Below are 19,106 nucleotides of genomic sequence, written 5' to 3'. Positions count from 1 at the left end.
CCTATTTTTGAATTAATGCAGGACTATTGAAGTGACAGTTTACATTCAGTGTGCTGTTACCTATCTGCTACACTAGTCCTGTTGCATTGAATTTAGTCTAAGCTAGGGCCTTCCCAGGGGAGGCAAAAATGTGTTGGTTGTCAGCATGACATTAAGGGAAAATTGTAAGCCAAAATGGGGGCTTAGATTAATCTAACTCTGGGAATACTAATGTCACTATAAGCCTTGTATTCCTATAGAAGTTGAAAGAAATAAGACCTACACCTCTACCCTGCTAGAACGCTGTCCTCGGGAGCCAAAAAAATCTTACCGTGTTATAGGTGAAACAGTGTTATATCAAACTTGCTTTGATACACCGGAGTGCTGCTTTACTGCGTTATATCCAAATTCGCGTTATATTGGAGTAGAGGTGTATTTAGTGTTGTAGAGAATAGAGGGAAGATACTGTGGTATGACTACTGTACACCATGCTGGCAGATCCCAAGGAGGATGAAACTATATGTATAGAGCATCATTTGACTCTTACTCAATGTATCCACCTGCTGGCAGCACAGCAAGGAAAAGTGTGTGGGATGACCTTACACCATGGAAGTCCTCAGCTTCTTGGGGTTAGTTGCTGCTGGCAGAAGTTGGAGGTGTGTTCAGGCTGCTCTAACCCAAGAAATGAGGCTGATGCCCAAGGATTGTGGAACTATAAAAGGTGATTTTTAAACTTTGTCCACACCCCCAACACTCTTTACCTGTAATCCATGTAGATTAGCCCCAGCCCTCTATCCTTTTGTACAGAAATGTGTCTTAATTAGGCTTCAGGCTACTGAAACTCCTAGAACCTTTCTATTAATCTCTACATATCAAAATTAACTGTTCAAACTATTGAATGCACCTGCTTTGCCTGATATTACCCTAATTCAATATGCTACCTACAGCTATAATCTCTTGTACCCTGAATTTATAGAAATGAGATCTTTGAAAAAGCATATCTATGGTGTTTTTTTTTTAAAGGCTAACTCTAATAACCAGTAATTCCATATTCTGCCTGACTCTCCCCAAAAGTCATTATGTGTAACCTCTTAGCAACCTGTATTGCATTATTCCGAAGTCCTGTAATGACAGAAACAACCTAATACAAGTGCTGAGTTCAGCTACCCAAAATAAATGGGGAAAGTACAAACCTTCATAAGGAGTGGAAGTTCAAATTACATGCAGCACTCACTTATAAAGATCCCCTGGGTGAAGAGAGATTTCAATTGAACAGGGGGAAAAAAGATTTGGCATACTGCAATAGGTTTTGTGAATGGGCTACCCTAAATGTTAACCCAATTAAATCTTGTGCTATGGCCTAGGATTAGATGAACCCAGCAAATCGTTTTTGACAGAGTTAAAATTACTTTGTAAGGAGAGCATTTAGTGATATGATCACGTTTGACACAAGTTCATTAGAAGTCTGTAAAGGTGATATTTAAATGAAGAGCAGATAACTGATAAGAGACATTACGAGAACACCTGAAATGGTGAAGAGATCTCAATCAACCAGATATTTTAGTGGAAAGAAATACTTGTGTAGAATTTTAGGCGGAACTATAAATTTATTAGTCCATTAAGTCTAATGCTAGCAATTAGTGCTCTACTACAGCCTAAAATCAAGCAGCTCATGTCAACCTAAACTGGATCTTATGCATTAGTATTTCAGTACCTGACTCTTAGTTTGCCACCCTAAGGATACTTAGCCGGATACACATATGCAGTCTCTAAAAGACAGAGGCAAATCCCATGTACTGTCATAACTTTTTTTTTTTACTAATTTTGGGATGGATGTGCATGAAAGACTGTATTAATTAGCAGACTAGAAACTGCTCTGCAGACTACATGAAATGCTCACATTTGCTCTTCCAAAAATATCAATTTTGATGGGGAAAGAACCTATTTTTGGCATGAAATATAAACTCAATAAGGAAAATGCAAACAGAGAAATTCAGTAAAGAAGACATTAGCAAGAGTAATAGGAAGTTAGATTAACATGCTCATGATTATGCAAAATCAGTATCCTTCAGACATTTTGAATGTACAAATACACCTAATTTAACATAGAAAAGATGCAAGAGACAAAAAAAAGTAAACATTGTCACCTTTTATTTTAAAATATAAAAGTTATTAAAAATACAGTTTGGGGCATTTCAGCTACGCGATTGGTGGAGGGGTTGGTGTATGTTCAGTCCTGGGGGCTTCCAGAGCAGAGAACTATTAAAAAATGAAGTCCACTGCTCAGTTTGTTTGCTTCTGGGTCCCACAACATTATTTTTAAGGTAGGTTTTTCAAATTCTATTTTACTTCACAGTGATATTAATGATGCTGACATCTTCATATGGTTTGTCAGTTTTGGGATTTACTTTCACATTTGAGATTCTCTGAACAACTTCCATTCCTTTAGTTACTCGTCCAAATACACTGTGCTTGTTATCTAGCCAAGGCTGTTTAGGTGGTTGGAACGAAAAGAGGAAGCAGAATTTTTGTTAAAATATAAAGCATTCTGTAGGTTAAATAGTAGGACAGAAAGATTTAGTACTAGAATGAACGCAAATGCAATTGTAGATTAAGGTTATTAAATTTTAAGCTTTACACTTTAAAGTGTATTCACTGTTAATTACTCTAACAAGTATACAGTGAAAGCATATAAAAGTGTCTGTTACTGTTCAACAACTCTGAATCTAGTTCTCAATTTGTTTATACCCAAGTATTAATACAATATCTTGCAAGGCAAAAATGCTACCTATGCAGTCATTTTAATTCATAGACCTTCAATGATGAAAAAATAACTTTTTTAAATGGAATGTTTTTGCATAAATTCCATTCCAACCTATTTATATATGAAAACTAATGCCTTCACATGCTTGAACTCAGTTGTGACAATTATAATCTTCTACTTTTACCACCACTAGAAAATGGGTAAAGTTCATATTTGTGAGCAATTAAGAATTAGGTCTTATGTTAATAACATTTCCCTGCATACCACTACAGCTATCTTAACATCAGCTATTAAATTGTTTATAAATGCCCCTAAAACAGTTCTAAAATGGCAAGTCTCTAAAATAGTAAAATGATGATGCATATGCAGATTGCTTCTAAGGACATCCAAAGGCTAACCTTTGAAGGTTTTTGTTTTGTTAAAGATTCACATACCAAAGTTTCCTACTTCTAGTGTATAGTGTACTAAGTCACACAAAAATGAAAGTATTAATGGAGATATTTTGGGGCCAAATCTTGACCCTCTGTGCAAAGCCAGAATACAACAGGCCATAGGAGTAGTAGAGTCTATACCTGCTAAATCTTCACAACCCATGCAAAAGTTTTGCCAGACTTAGTGAGAGGGATATTTTTTAATAAACGAAAATTAAATTTAGATGTTAACAGCAGAAGATGTAACTCCGGTTAATATAAAATTTCATAGTCTACAATAAAATTTAACATGTGCCTTTTACTGTGTCTAAAGCCTTTCATAATCAAAGGCTAATCACTCCTTCTAAAGGACATTTTTCAGTTAAACTTAAGCGATGTGCTTTTGTCACATAATTAACTACATAAAATTAGCTGGACAACGGCATCCTCCTTTTTCACTACAGAACTGGCATAACTGCTTCTTTACATAGTACCATCATGGTTGATCAAATCACACCTTAAACTGGGTTTTAAAGATTACTTACAGTTGGTACCACTGTTATGAAGAACTGGGAACCATTGGTGTTTGATCCTGCATTAGCCATACTAAGTGTGTAGGGTCTGTCATGTCGTAAAGTTGAATGAAACTCATCTTCAAATTCTCCTCCCCAGATGCTTTCACCTCCCATTCCTGTACCAGTTGGATCACCAGTTTGAATCATAAAACCCTGCATAGGAATTAAACACACCATCACGTTTCGCTATAGAACATACAAATCTGCAAGGCTGTGTAATTCAAGACAAGATTTGTTTTTAAAAACTGACAGACTTTTATATAAGATATGCAAGTGTTAGAATAAAATCCAGAGTGCCCCAAATAGGGTTTTTTTGTTGTTGTTTTTTTAAATGATGGCCAGCTCATCATCAGAATAAGATCCTCTAACATATCCTGTGGGTGAGATAACATGAGCCTGTAGGGGTTATGTACCTGTCATGCTGTACCTTCCGCAAAAGTGTTCAGTTTTATCAGCTTGTTTTTCTATCCCATACATCAGAAGTTTAAAGCTTTACAAGATGCCCATTCCTGCAGAAAGCACAGACCTACCTAACCCCTACATGCCTGCTTTGAGTTCTAAGTCATGTCATATCAGCCTGTTGCACTCCAGAGCTAGTGGAAAGGGATGAGCATTTGGCATGCCTCTTGGATTTTCACTTGTGCAGTCTGGCTCCTTTGTATTTTTTTTCTTTGCTTTTCTTTTATCCTTTGGAAGGAGGGTTTTTGTTTTTATCTGTTTGTTTGTTCCCAACTAGAGATCGATCCCTCTCCCTAGCTCGTGTTGTCTTCTTGCACTTTTTCTGCAGGGAGGAATCTAGCACCTGTTTCTCATTGTCGAATTCAGCTGGAAAGTAAACACAAGGGAACATCCCAGAGGAAGCGTCAGCAAGAATGCCAGACTCCTTGCTAAGGGACTATTACTTGATAGCTTTTCTCCAGAGGACAAGGGCTGGGGAAGTTTAGAATGTTCCCTCAAAAAACTCCCAATGGTTGAAGACAGATTTTGCTGCTATATTTCAAATGGCAAAGAGCTATAACCTGCCCTTGCAAAGGGTCTCAAGCTGGTGGGGGGATGACACAGAGATGTCCAGACTTTCAGCTTGTACGAACAAGCTGTCCAGACTCCGAAACTAATCTCCAGGTAGAGCAAGGATTCGAGTGCGGGGAGCAACTGTGGCAGAGCTTCCGTTTTGTGTCTCCCGAGAATGCTTCCTCATAGGTCAAAGCTCCTCTTAGCCTTCAGTTTGCTCTTTAGGGCCAACTCCACCATGCCAGAAATGAAGGGGAGAAGGTCTGGGGTGGTCACATTCAGGGAATAATCCCTAAAAATATTTCATCCTTTACAAGAAAAATGGATGAGCAACCTTGGAGTCTTCATGGACAAGTCAGAGCTTCTGTATTTGCAGGAAAAGTGATTCAACTCAAGTGATTTCAACTAGGTAAAGGATCAGGATAAAAAAAAAATTCTCTTGCAAAATCTTCTTGATACATCCTAGTTCACAGAAGATCTCAGAATGTGTTATCACAAATATCAATAGTCCCATTGCAACTTACTTCTACTGATGTTGCATAGTAATGCACTCTGCAATATCTTCAGTGAACTAAGCACAACCAAGACTTTGCAGAGAGTTTGTTTGCTTGTTCGTTTTGGTTTTGTCCTGGGTAGCAAGGGCATTCAGAATAGTAAGGTAAAACCCTCAGAGTTACGAACACCTTGAAAATGGAGGTTGTTTATAACTCTAAACAAAACGCTATGGTTGTTTCAAAAGTTTATAACTGAACATTGACTTAATACAGGTTTGAAACTTTACTATGCAGAAGAAAAATGCTGCTTTCCCTTTACTTTTTTAGCATTTTTTTTTTGGTCTGCTGCTGCCGGATTGTGTGCTTCCGATTCCAAATGAGGTGTGTGGTTAACTGGTCAGTTCGTAACTCAGGTTCTACTGTAATCTGTGCTTAACTCAAAATTTCAGTTTTCAGGTTTGCTCTGCAGTTTACCAGCAAGACAACTACTTTTAAACTGAACTATAACCTTCCTAAATCATAACATTCTTCAAAATCTAACAGTTCCCTGTAAAGGCTGAAGGTCTCTATGAAATAATTAAAAAAAAAAAAACAATTTAACTGATTTAAATATAATAATTCACCATGCTTAAATATAACAAAAAAGCAATATAAATGACGAATTCAGACAGAACTGGCACAAATGTCTTATGCTCTGTATTTTGTGTCATACAAACCAACAGGAAAAGCATTAGTCTTTTGTAAATTACCTTGATAATACGGTGAAATGTGTGCCCATTGTAGTAACCATTCCTGCTGTGTACACAGAAATTCTCCACTGTTTTGGGGCACCTGCAATTGCATAACAAATTTAAGGCACGACTAAATAATACTTATTTTTACTGCAGTAGTGCCGTAGGGGCTCCGCCTGAGATCGGGGACCCATTGTACTGGACACTACACAAAAAACACATAATAAGACAGACCCTACCCCCAAAGAATGCATAAGCTTAACAGGTAACCGACAAAAAGCAGGAGGCATAGATGGGTGCAATGACTTGCCCGGGGTCACACAGCTGGTCAACAGCAGGGCCATAAAAAAAGCCAGTTCTCCCAAGTCTAGTGCCCTAACCACTAGACAGTATATCCTCCCCATAGTTCCACTTACATACTGTAGATAAAATTACAAAGTATTAACAAGTATAAAGTGGAACCAATGTTCACAACAGCAGTAGTATGCAACTCACAAGCAGAAAAATAAATTAACATCCCTTTACCAAGGTAATTCTATCAAACAATGGCCTGCAACATGAATGGGTATACCAAGTGATGTGTTCAATACCATCTAATAGAAGTAAGGAATTTGAGGATTAAATGCTTTAGTGCTAAAGGAAACTTCTAGATCAGCACAGAGCCACACAGTTCTTTACCCCTTCTTTAAAACTGAAACTGCTGATTGTCAACATACAAATACTGTTTGGATCACAGAGGGACTAGATTATACATTACTGCTAACAGAATAAAGAACCTTTCACCATCATGGCTTGAATTTGACACAGACAAAATTGTTACCAGAGTTACAGAACAATGTAACAACATTACACTTAATCTACACAAAAACTGTTGTAAAGCAGTTAGGGTTGCTTTACACATACAAACATACCTGACTCAGATCCACAAAAACATGAAAATGAAAAGTTATGCCACTTAGCCATACATACCTGGCTTATCCACCCAGAGGCACACAAAATACCATTTATCACAAATGCTGTATATGACAAACCATGCATTCCAAACCTTAACTCTGTCCTCTTCAACAAACCTACATACTCTTAAGTACTATTAGTTGTGGACATTTATTGTTGTAGGGTGTTGTATAGGGACAGTGTGGGTTGGTAAAGGAAGTGATAGAAGGCTAGCATTATTGGGGGCAGAGTGACGGTTGTGTTGCACAGTGCTGTATGGCAGTTGTGATAATGGTAAGGCACGTATGTGTCTGTGGGTGGAGGAGCATAGAGTATGTACTGTTGAGTGGTTTTACTTTTCACGTCCATGCGTTTGTGAAACTGTCAGGGCTGCTACACATACAACAAACCTTAAGTGCTTCACAACAAAAAGTTTTTGTATATTAAGTTCCTAGGGATTTTTAATGCTTAAGTGGGCTTGGAAAGTTGAGAAGGAGCAGACGCTGGGGTACAGAAGTACAGATGTGAACAGAAGATTTTATTCATCAACAGTTGTACACAGAACCTTTCTCAGTTGTGTGCCAGCAGTTGAACATAAATGGCATAAATTCATGCATAGTTGCACGTAAAACTTTCTCCATTGTAGGATACAATTTTGACGGAGAAGGTAGCTCTCATGAGTGGTTTCAGGTTTGCAATGGCACAAAATTTATGCCTAAAGCAATTTCTTTTGGAGTTGCAGGATGCATCATCCCTCTGGTTTAGATAGCTGTTGGCAGATCTGCTGCTGCCACCCACATGTTCTATTCTCCTTTCCCCTAGACTGCGTGAAATAGCACAGCTCTGCTATCTCTGCAGTAACACATAACTTGCACAAAACAGTGCTGTATCACACCAGCATCTGGGGGAGAATCAGAAAAAGAACAAAACAAGGTAAAAAGAGCAAATCCATAAATCAGAAAATGAAAAATAAAACAAGAACACAGAAGAAAGGAAAAGAAGATAAGGAAAAATAGGTGAGATTTGACAACTTAGTCAGACATGATACAAGCAGACTGGAGGATTTACAGTTTCTAAGGAATACTCCAACAACAAAAAATGTTGAGAACCACTGCCCTTGCTACTGCTTTAAGCTATTTTTTGCCCTAGTGTGCTTGCCAACATCCCAGCAGCTTAATTTATATAATTAATTAAGCAAATATGCAAGCAATAATATTATGTAATAAGATGGGGAGCAATTATGTAATTGGGTGGGGAGCAGGGGAAATCAAATTTTAAACAGTCCTTCTGCCCTGGTAATCGACAACAAACAGCCTCAAAGAAAGGAATAATAAAAGCAAAACTCTTTTTAAAAAGGTACCAAATACATACTCAACAGGGAAAAGCTTGACATGAATATCTCCCATACTTGTGTGGATAATGGCACTATCAGAAACCCTTTTGGGGCCTTCGGCTTGAGTGGCTGCCATGACCTCTTCCTTAGATGGTTTCTCATTAAATACATCTCTGTCAGAATCTGCACTCTTTGTATCTTCTGGTTCACGTTTAGTAAACTGAAGAACAAAAGACAAAGGTTGCTACCTTTATTTTTTCTTATTTAGATACCATACAAAGCTAAAAATCAGTGAGAAAGATCATATTATAAAAGTCTATCTTCCTGCATTTCAGTATGTGTGAAATAAAGACTAACAGTCCTTCCACCTGCAGATTAAAGGTCACAATTTCCAGTCCAGATATAAGCTGGTTAGTTTATAAACTGACCCCCCCCAAGATGGATAAGTAAAAATGGAAAATTTTTATGACCCCTTCATAAGCCGACCCTATAATTCAGGGGTTGGCAAACTTTGGCTCCCGGGCCATCAGGATAAGCTGCTGGCGGGCCAAGACAGTTTGTTTACCTCGAGCGTCCGCAGGCAGGGAGGTAAACCCTAAGTAAACAAAGTGTCCCCGCCCGCCAGCTGCTTACCCTGACAGGCCGGGACAGCAACTGATGGGGAAATTTGGGGGGGGAGGGGGTCAGGGGAGTAACCCATGACCACTCCCCACATGACCCCACCCCAGTCCAGGACCTCCACATTCTCCCCATTCCATCCCTTCCCATCTTAGCTGGGGCGGGCCAGGGGAGGATGTCTCTGGCCTGGCTGGAGCTGCTCCAGCAGGCTGGGTGGCGCGGCCGCAGAGTGCTCCGGCATAGCGGGCAGCGTGGCCACAGCATGCCAGTCCCGGAGCTGCAGCTGCTTTGGAGGCTGGGAGGAGAACAGCATACCCAGAAGTGGAGAGACTCTGGCCCCGCCTCTTCCTTGCTGGCTCTGCTGCCTCTCCTTGACCCCTCTGTAGGGGGGGGAAGTTGTCTCACCTCTCCCCCTCTCTATACCCGTTCATAAGCCGACCCCCTTCTCTGATGCTTCCCTTTTTTACTCAAAAAATTTGGCTTATGAACGAGTATATACAGTACTCTTTTGTGATCTCTCTCCCCTAGACCTCTCGCCTGCCTTTAACATTGTTTTATTTAAAAGGGAAGAATGTAAAATTTGTACAGGTAACGTACACTAATTCTCAGGCAATGCTCCTTGTGCTAGGATCAGACAGAGTTGGAAGTCTCTCTTGATTTCATTACACGGGTATAGTAAGTACTCTTATTCTGTCTTTATACTAATATAATACTATCGAAAGACATTGATTAATTCAAAGAGCCGTTCCCATCCACAGCAATATGATCCCTAGACTAGTCCTCAAAAGGCAGAAGACAAAACTAGTTAGTGAAAACCCACAATAAAGGTCAAACAGTAGAGGAGTGTCAGCATACAGCACCAAGAGTGTATATTATAAAGTTTCAGATGGCAATTACAGTCACTGAAATACAGTATATTTTCTGTATGTTTGATAAATACAAATGTCCCATATCCTGTCAAACTTTTCTTCCTGGTCTGTACTTTTGCAAGTTGTGTGTTCAGTTCTATAATTGCCTTCTGATAGTTTAGAGTACGCACACTTGGTGCTGTATGGTAACAATCAAGGTTAAGCACAAATACTAGTTAAGCAAATGACAGTCAGGCTTCTGCAACTAATGTCTGTTACTTGTCTATACAGTGCTTAGCACAAATGAGCCCTGATCCTTCATTGGGGTTCCCAGGCACTGTAGAGTAATTACATATATATATAGCTTCAAAAGAAATCCTAACTACCAAACACAGGAACTAAAACTTTACGAAGATATAAAGGAGTCTAAGATTCACAATTTCTTGACCAACTCAGTAAAAACTGAAGGATCATGAAGCTACTCTCAGATAAATCCAAGCTAAAAATTCTGAAATATTGTTGTAATTTAAGAAGTCTTGTCTGGGAAAGTTGTCACTACCAAAATTCTTCAAGTCCAAAAGCACTAAAAAGTCTGTGAAAAGAAGTTTAAAAAACAAAACACACAAAATAGACTAATCCAAGATAGAAATTATTCAAACAGAAACCATACATACCATGTAAAACCTGTTCTTTTTGAAAGATGTGCAGACTATTGTTGGATCTGCCTGGATATTCTGGAGAACAGGGTTTTCAGATGCTTTCATCTCTATAGTGGTTGCAGCACGATGTTTCTTTGCCACGCCTTGGAACAAAGCCAGTTGCATCACCCTGATATTTTCCTGTTTCCCTAAGATACGAACACACCTATAGTACATGGTGTTTAAAAACAAAAATGAAAAAAGAAAAAAGGCTGACTACTGTTAAACTTTCATATTATACAGTCTCTCCCCTTCAGCCATAACTAGGCTCTGATTGTATTTACTATTAGCCAGAAATGGACTGCCTGGGCAAAATACTTATTCCAAGGATTTTTATGCATATCTTCTCTCATTTTACCAAGTTTTAAGCCATAAAATTCAATATTTGGCATACAAACAGTTCATTTTCAACCTAATTTAACAACCGCCCCCTCCTGAAGAAATAGAAAGATCTATTAACATGCAAAATTTTAAATGGAACAAGAATATTAAAAAATTGGCTGAAATGAGACTTTTTGAGACTAATTATTATATGTAGGTGCATAAACACAGTTGGAATAAGACTTACCGGTTAGTTTCTACATTTATGACCTTAACACCCAGCATTGTTCCATAGAGCACGAAGTGTCCAGTTTCATCAAAAATTATGTTAATTAACCTGACTGCATCCACCTTCTCCAACTCACGCTCAACAGCCATACGTCGGCCAAACTCCATGTCTGGCAGCTGTTGTCTCATCTGTTGCAGCTCAGTAAACATCTACAGAAACAAGACAATCAATCACCAATGGTATGAACGTACAATAATGCTGTGATCTAGCAAAGCATTGAAACACACACTTAACTTTCGCTTCAGTAGGGTTACTCAACTACTCACAAAATTAAATAAATGTTTGAATGAATCATTCAAGTATTTCCTTTAACTAAAGCAGGAACTGAAATATACACAATTAGAATTATTTTTCTTTTGACTATCAAAACACGAGCTGTAGTTAGCATCCAAGACTCTGGGCAAATTTAAAAAAAGTATGTTTGCTCTAGCAAAGCTATCTTTAAAAAGGATTTTTTCCCTTACATTTTTCTCCTGATTTTGATTAAAGCAGACATTTTTTCCAAATGCTTTCTAGCAAATGGGCAGTCTAGCTGCACAAAAATTACAAAATTTCCTAAATGAAAAACAGCAATTAAATTTCAAAGTATATTCAGCACAGATTAATATGTAGAAGTTAGATACCATAGAAATATAAGATTAAAAGATGCTAATATAGAAAAAAACTCCTTTGTAAGATAAAGTAATAAAACCCATCTTTATAGAAACTGGTGATAAAGTAGATAAAGGTACTGGTGAGTAAATTAATATGCAAAAAAAGAATAGAAGTCAGAATATAGAAGCAAAATTGAACTCACACTCAGGGATTCATCAAAGACTCTCATAAGCTTCCCAGTCAAGAACCTGAAAATTCTAACTTTTCTATCGGAACCAATAGTGGCCATTTTCTTGCCATCAGGTGAGAAACATATACTGGATGGGTAAGCTTTACATTTAGCAAATTCATATAAATCAGTGTCTGTTTTATACTCCCAGTTCACATTTTTGGGGAATTTATATTCATGAGGAGGCCCAGTCCAGTATTCAATCATTCCAGACTTGTCAGAAGACACTACTACTTTGTAGGTGGGGTTCAGCCGTATCTGAGTAAGAGGGGATGTATGGAGTTTATCAAAAACATGAAGTGGCTGGTTATTTCCTCGACCATCGTATATGAATATCTTTCCTGTGCTCTTCTCAGAAGATGCAACAGAAGATATGGCATCTCCAGGGCAGTATATCCATTCACACTGGCCAGGGTAGTAGCTGGAACAGAAAGTAGAGGAAAAAAACAAAAACAAAATAAGCAGGCCTTGATTTACCTAGATAGATCTGCATAACAATTTGCTAAACAGACAAGGTGCGTGTTGTAATATTTTTTATAGGACTAAAAAGATATTACCTCACCCAACTTGTGTGTCTAATACTCTAGGATCAAAATGGCTATAACAATACTGCAAATAACACTTGGCTACACATTCGTCTAAGGGCTAGATTTCTGTTCAGTATTATTTTCGATATTACAGATAAAGAGAGATCAATAATTTGATAGTCCAGGACATATGTAGCAAGTTACCTCCTCAATTTTTTGAAGTCAACTGAACTATCAATTTGAAATCAAATGGCAGAGGCAATTTTGGTGTAGAATTATTATTTACTGCTTTGATAATATGTGATCTATGAAAATTCAGTGGTGTATTACCAAAGGAATGTGCCAGTTACCTAATCTCTGCTTTTCCACAATGCTTCACAAAGTAATTGTGACAGGAAGTTAGGGTACAGAAGGTAGGTGGGGAAAATAAGGATGTGATCCACTACAATATCTGGTGTGGAAATCTATTACTACTAAACTTTCATGACAATAGCATTTCTTCTCTGTCCTGAAATTGATCATTTAAAGTCAGATTTTGGTGCAAATGAAAACAAAGGCACTTTTGCCATCAAATTCAACAGGAGCAGGATCGGGTCCTGCAATAAATCACCAGGACTTAATTACAAAGTGATTAATAAAAAGTTCAATAGATTATAAATTGCAATAAACCACCAGGACCAAATTATATTAATGAAGAATTCTGAAGGAATTTAAAATGAAATGGTTTAGCTGCTAGCAAAGATATGTACTCTAATTAAAATGAACCAGAGGACTGAAGAATAGCCAACGTTATGCTTATCTTTTAAAAGGATGCTAACAGAGACCCTGGGAATCATAGACCAATGAGCCTTATTTCAGTATCAGATAAGCTAGTTGAAACAATACTAAACCTAGAATTATGAAAAACAAAAACTAACATCATGTAATACAAAGAACCAGTACAGCCTCCGGGGGAAAACTATGCTATCCAGAATTCTTCGACAACTCAACTATCAAATCTCTAAGAATTGATAGATAAAATTATTTTGGACTTGCAAAATACTTTTGGTAAAGATCTTCAAAAAAGACGCTATTAAGGAAATTAAGTAGTTGTGGCATGAAAGGCAAAGTTCTGTCATGGATTAAAAACTGGTTAAGAGGCAGAAAACAAGAGAATAGCTGTCACAATGGCAGTACGGATACCAGACTGTGATTGGCTCTCCAGTTAAAAACAGTATCTCCTACCCTAACTGGGTTGATTTAAAAACTGGTTGCAAGTGCACTGTTAAATATTAAAGTAAGTAGAAACGGTAAGGTAAACTGAGAATAGGATTAAAACAAAACAAAAAAACCAATCAGCCCTAATAGAAACACTATGTTAATTTCACTATGTTAATATCGCAGTAATAGGTGTGGTACAAAATGCCTATGTTGCTATGATACTTTCAGAATGAGAAATACTAAAGACTTGACAAGAATTTTCTGTGGGCTACAGAACTCTTGTTTTTTCATTGTTTTTGCTCTCTTATGAGATATGACTAACATCATGTACCTTGTCAGATGCTACATGACAAATATCCTTGAATGTCAGGTGCATGTCATACTGAAAAATATGAAAACTTTGTTGCACACTTTTTACACCAGGAGATTAAAGCCACATATTAGTACAATTCTACATATATCAGGAAATCTCTAAACTGCTGGGCACATTTCTAATAGCACACACTCCCTTAACTTAGTTAAATGAAGGCTGATTGAAGAAGAGTGAATTAAACTAAATTCTGTTTGATCATTTTAAGTTAAAAAAATGTCAAAGTACTCAAAACACTTACGATCACCAAAAATGTTTTTACAGAATGACATGACTTACCCAAGTTTCAGCATGTTGATCATATCAAAGTTCACTACATCAAACACCTTCATTGCTTTGTCATCCCCAACAGAACAGAATAATGCCCCTTCTGAACTAACTGCAATACTCTCAATGACCCCTGTTACAATAAACCCAATATAATATTAAAACATGGAAAAGACAGATACGCTTCATGCTTTGTTCTGAAAGTTATATTTACCACTTTGAAGGATTATTCAATTATCATTCTGTACTACAGCTTTAAAATACAGATACTATATACAACAATTGCAGGCTCTAAAATGTTGTTCTCAGATCTGAACAACATTTTAGAGACTGCAATTGTTGTATATACTATCTGTACTTTAAAGCCGTAGTACAGAATAATAATAATAATAATAATAATAAAAAAAGAGTTCTACATTGCACTGTTCATGTCTGCATTGTCTTGGAGTAGTTAGCCACTGTACAGAGAATTAGTGACCCAACATAAAATTGCTTATTTTTTTAATTGGTCCACTAATTCCACTTAAGAAAATAATGTGCTTTTTTTGGCTCAGAAAGGATCAAATTTTGAACGTGTAAACATACTTGTTGAGTCAATGGTAGCAATTAAACTTTTGGAAGGACTCTAAAGGATAAGTTGATTGGTACATCTAATTAAAAATAGCAATTTACAAGTTTTACTGTTACCATGAACAATCAGTATCATCAAGTTCTAAAAATGAAGCATAGAAAATTATAAAATAAATTGTTAAGAATCCTGTAAACAATACACCTAACAAACATTAAAGTTTATTTCCACAGTAACTCCTAATCCCTCAGAATCCTACTACATAATGGAGTAGGACCAGATTCTCCAGCTTTGGAGAACACCTGATGAAACAAATATTTAACTACTACTAGATATTGCAAATATAGAACATAGATAGTAGAGTTGAAGAAAAATTGTGTTCTAATAAAAACAGATCAAATACAATATGATTTCTTACCTAAATGGCTACGAAAATGTTTAACAAATTCAATCCCTTCTTCTACTTTCTTCCAGAATTTGACATGTCCATCATGGCTGGCAGTTATGATAAAATCTGTCCTGCAATGATAAGTGTATCAATTGAAACATAACATTAAGAACTAGAGAGTGGAAGGGAAGAATCAATAATGGTGTACAAGACCAGTTTACTAGTACAGCATAGCTATTGAGATGGATATGCATTTTTTTCCTTTTTCCTCACTCAGAAAAGTACAACATGAATATATAATGTATTTGCAACTAGTGGGTAACAGCTAGTATCAAGACCTTACATATTAGTACAATATTCTTTATATCTTACTGTAAACAATCTTGAGTCTGTCAGTGTGCAGTAGCAGTTCGATCTCAGTATTAATCATTAAAAAGCAAGATATTACCTTCCCACACTCTGTGACTTGATTTGTAAAGAGACTACACCAACTTAAACAACACACTTCAGTCATTTTTTTCATGCTAATATTGTTAGAAGTAACATGCAATTATAATAGGTTAGAGATTTTTTTCTGTCTCTGCAGTTGTTTACACAAGCAGGAGAAGCTATCCATCAAATGCATCAAAAAGTAGTTATTTCACATAGCAATAGGGATGAAAAAAAGTAATTTAAGAGTAGGAAAATGGGGTTTTAAATCCACAAAACTAAGCAAGGGATTACACGGTACTACTTTTAAATTGACGAGATTTCAAATGTCTCTCTCTTTAACCAAATCAAATCTATTTGAAGTAGCTCTGAAGAATTTAAAATCCCACCTCCAAAATCCTCAAGTTCCATTAGGAAAGTTTCTATTAAAAAAAAAAAAAACTTCCTATCATATACACATAAAAGTTTTGGGACTGCAAGACATTGTGAAAAACAAAAGACTCACTTAGTACACACTACATGTGTAATGACATCTCTGTGCATGTAACTGCGTTCATACATTGAAGCACTCGGAAGATTTTCAAGGTAGACATGTTCAAATTCAAGGACTGAACAAAATAAGAGAAAAGCATAAATTATTTCCTTTTAATAAATATTATATCCCATCTTCTGCTCTCTATTATTATTTACACTTGGATTAGTTTACCTGCATTAGTTTTAGTCAAAAAGGTAAGATACCAGGGCATCATGCTAACATTATGAATGAGATTTCTACCACTATTTTTTGAACCTGAATCTCCCAACTGCTGGCATGCTAGAAATAGCTAATCTCTCATTTCATCAATATTTAAATAAGCACACCGCTTTAAATAATTACATCTGTTTTCTGAAATGATAAAACAATATTAATGTCAAAGGTCCAAAGTCTGTCCCTACATGCATTTTCTTCCTCCCTCTGCCCCACCGCTAATTAAGTTAACTTGAGCATCGAAGGTCAGAATTTGGCTTTATGCAAATACTTCTTTAAAGTTTATTATTTCTCATATAAAGGAAAACTTTCACGAAGAAGCCTATAGAAAAACCCTTTTGTTAGAGAATATCTATAATTTTCAGAATTTTGGGGACGTGTTTAGAATCAATACATCTCAGGTCGAGGTGTCATAATTTATTCCAAGAAGAGAGATAATTAGTCATGACCCAAGGCTCATGGATTTATGCCCCTTCTAAACATTGTTTTTCTTTTAATCCTTACCAGTATTGTGTTATTCTCTGGAACACACACAACTTTGCAAGATTCAAAATAGATTGGACATTATATGGATAATGAGAACATTCAGTCACATACTGGTAAGGATTAAAAGAAAAACAATGTTTAGAAGGGGCATAAATCCTTAAGCCTTGGGTCGTTCCATTTGCTACAGTCATGGACATCATTATCCTCTGTTTGATATGTTAGTTGAAAACAAAGTCCACTTATATAGGTATCTGAAGTTACTGCTTCTTATTTTAATTGAACATATTCTTGTTTTTTTCCTCTCAAGAAGGTATCATCTAGGGACAGTACAGCAAAAATATCTAATATTAGAAAAGGTGGTCTATAACTACAGTCATGAAAGAACTCATAAAACAAATGACAGGTTTCAGAGTAACAGCCGTGTTAGTCTGTATCCGCAAAAAGAAGAACAGGAGTACTTGTGGCACCTTAGAGACTAACAAATTTATTAGAGCATAAGCTTTCGTGGACTACAGCCCACTTCTTCGGATGTAGTCCACGAAAGCTTATGCTCTAATAAATTTGTTAGTCTCTAAGGTGCCACAAGTACTCCTGTTCTTCTTTTTTCATAAAACAAAAAAATCTTCAATCTTTGTTACAAGATGACAATATCTGAACAATAAGAAATGTGTTTACTGACAGGACAGATGTAATCACTGCTACTTTTGAGCACTCAAAAACATGTCAGGTACCTCACAAAAGTTTTAACAACATTGTACCTGTCCTGAAGAGTTTGTAGTGTAAGTTTGACATGACAAAAATGTGTGATTCATAAACAGACTAAAGGGAAAGGAGAGAAAAATGTGACAATGATATCACACAATTATTGAATAGGACAAATATATTTCTTGAAAGTTCCTTTGTTTTTTTTTTTATCATCTTTCTCCTTCCATTTTTGGTGGTTTTCATTAAGCAACTAAATCAGCATCATCATTTGTGTGTCACTATTTAAGATCTAACAATTGCATCTCTACCCATTTCATTAACAGACTGCAAAATGAATCTGATTCTTTATGGTCCAACTCCTTAAATGACAACCATGACTATTTGTCTAGCTGGAGGCTACTGCACTCATTGCTATTTAATTTAGTAGGCCTGTGTGCGGATGAAGAGTCAATCCCGTGTTTGTATTATGGCAGAATCCATGATGGAGATGTCAATCAGGCAACTCTGTTAAAACGGTGGCAACAAAATAACAAGCAGCTGATTGCCAGTAGTTGTCTATTTTTGAGATTTTAAGCTTTGTAAAGAATCTGTTCATGCAGGTGTTCTCAAAGAAGTATGTCTGTTGCTTTACCCTAGCCTTACAAATAAAATGTGATCTTCCTTGTAGTGAAGTTAAGCTTTTCCTTTTGGGTGGAATAGTAATTAATCTTCATAAGTGAAAGCATTTCAAACTGTAGGCCTCAGTTGTGTATGCTTAACTTCCATACTGTGAATAGCAGGGTTACTCGTAGTAGTAAAGTTAAGATTGTGCCTGTTTGCACAATCAAAGCCATAGTGAGTGACATCTTGAAGCATCTGTTCCTATAACCCTCTTTCTTAAGGCCCAGAGAAGCATGTGAGATTTAGAACAAGGACAAGTTTCAAGTTCTTGTGCTGTTCAACCTTCAAAACAAGTCAGAGAATGCAGCATCTTAAATATTTGCCTTTGTTGCATTAATGAGAGAGGAACCACTCTTTGACAAAACGGATATTCACGTACTGCTCTTAGCCAATTCTACACCAAGACAACAGACTTTACAGCACTGGCATGAAAATCCACCAGCTGGGGCACAGCGTTTTCCCGATCACCTTTTATAACAACAAAACAAAGGTATTTTTATTCATGAGGAGAAGGAGGAGCTACTTATTATGGGCACATGGGATCGCGCACGAGGCTGGATCACAGCCACTTTGGGGGCAGTTTTGATTCTGTTCCCTCAAAAATGCCAACGGAGTAAGTGTTTACCATCGCTCCGGCACCGCACTCCAGCACCCTTCCCGACCGGAGCCCGTGTCCCAGCGCCCGCCGCCCAGACTCCCAGCCCGGACCGCCCCGCCCCGCTCCCCCGTGTCCCAGACCAGGGCGCGGCTCCCCACGTTACCTCTCCTCTTTTTGGCCTGCGCAGCCTCCCCCGGGAGGGGCCCGACCCAGCGCTCCTCTTCCTCCGGTTCCTCGTCTCCATCCCCAGCTACGGCGCCCGCCGCTGCCTCCTCGAGCTTCCGCCTCTTGCGCTCCGAGTCGGCGGAGGCCATGTTAATGTGCGTCACACGC

General features: G+C 37.4%; 1 protein-coding gene across 2 annotated transcripts; it reads right to left on the bottom strand.

The window, feature by feature from the left end:
• Positions 1–2,106: 2,106 nt before the first annotated feature.
• On the bottom strand, positions 2,107–19,106 carry PPWD1 (peptidylprolyl isomerase domain and WD repeat containing 1). Of its 2 annotated transcripts, XM_034773660.1 has the most exons (11): positions 18,937–19,106; positions 16,082–16,184; positions 15,178–15,278; positions 14,204–14,324; positions 11,801–12,248; positions 10,963–11,153; positions 10,371–10,560; positions 8,269–8,450; positions 5,983–6,064; positions 3,699–3,881; positions 2,107–2,468 (listed from the first exon to the last, which is right to left on the bottom strand). In XM_034773660.1, exons 1-11 carry the CDS (start codon positions 19,085–19,087, stop codon positions 2,325–2,327), a joined length of 1,896 nt encoding a protein of 631 aa, XP_034629551.1. In that variant the 5' UTR covers positions 19,088–19,106; the 3' UTR covers positions 2,107–2,324. The 2 variants fall into 2 exon arrangements, with proteins under 2 accessions (XP_034629551.1, XP_034629552.1); XM_034773661.1 differs by lacking the exon at positions 16,082–16,184 and having other exon boundaries at positions 18,937–19,065.

The sequence above is a fragment of the Trachemys scripta genome, chromosome 6, assembly GCF_013100865.1.
Source record: "Trachemys scripta elegans isolate TJP31775 chromosome 6, CAS_Tse_1.0, whole genome shotgun sequence".
Classification (NCBI taxonomy): domain Eukaryota; kingdom Metazoa; phylum Chordata; order Testudines; family Emydidae; genus Trachemys; species Trachemys scripta.
This window is presented reverse-complemented; position numbering and strand designations above follow the sequence as displayed.

What these genes read in the sequence shown, in the direction of transcription:
- PPWD1 (XM_034773660.1), bottom strand. Translation starts at nt 19,087, where the DNA reads ATGGCCTCCGCCGACTCGGAGCGCAAGAGGCGGAAGCTCGAGGAGGCA. An exon ending in GCAGGCCAAAAAGAGGAGAG is followed by an intron (nt 16,185 to 18,936) that starts GTAACGTGGGGA and finishes TATTTTGTTCAG; the next exon opens with TCCTTGAATTTGAACATGTC. An exon ending in CATTTCACCGTATTATCAAG is followed by an intron (nt 3,882 to 5,982) that starts GTAATTTACAAA and finishes ATTCCTATGCAG; the next exon opens with GGTTTTATGATTCAAACTGG.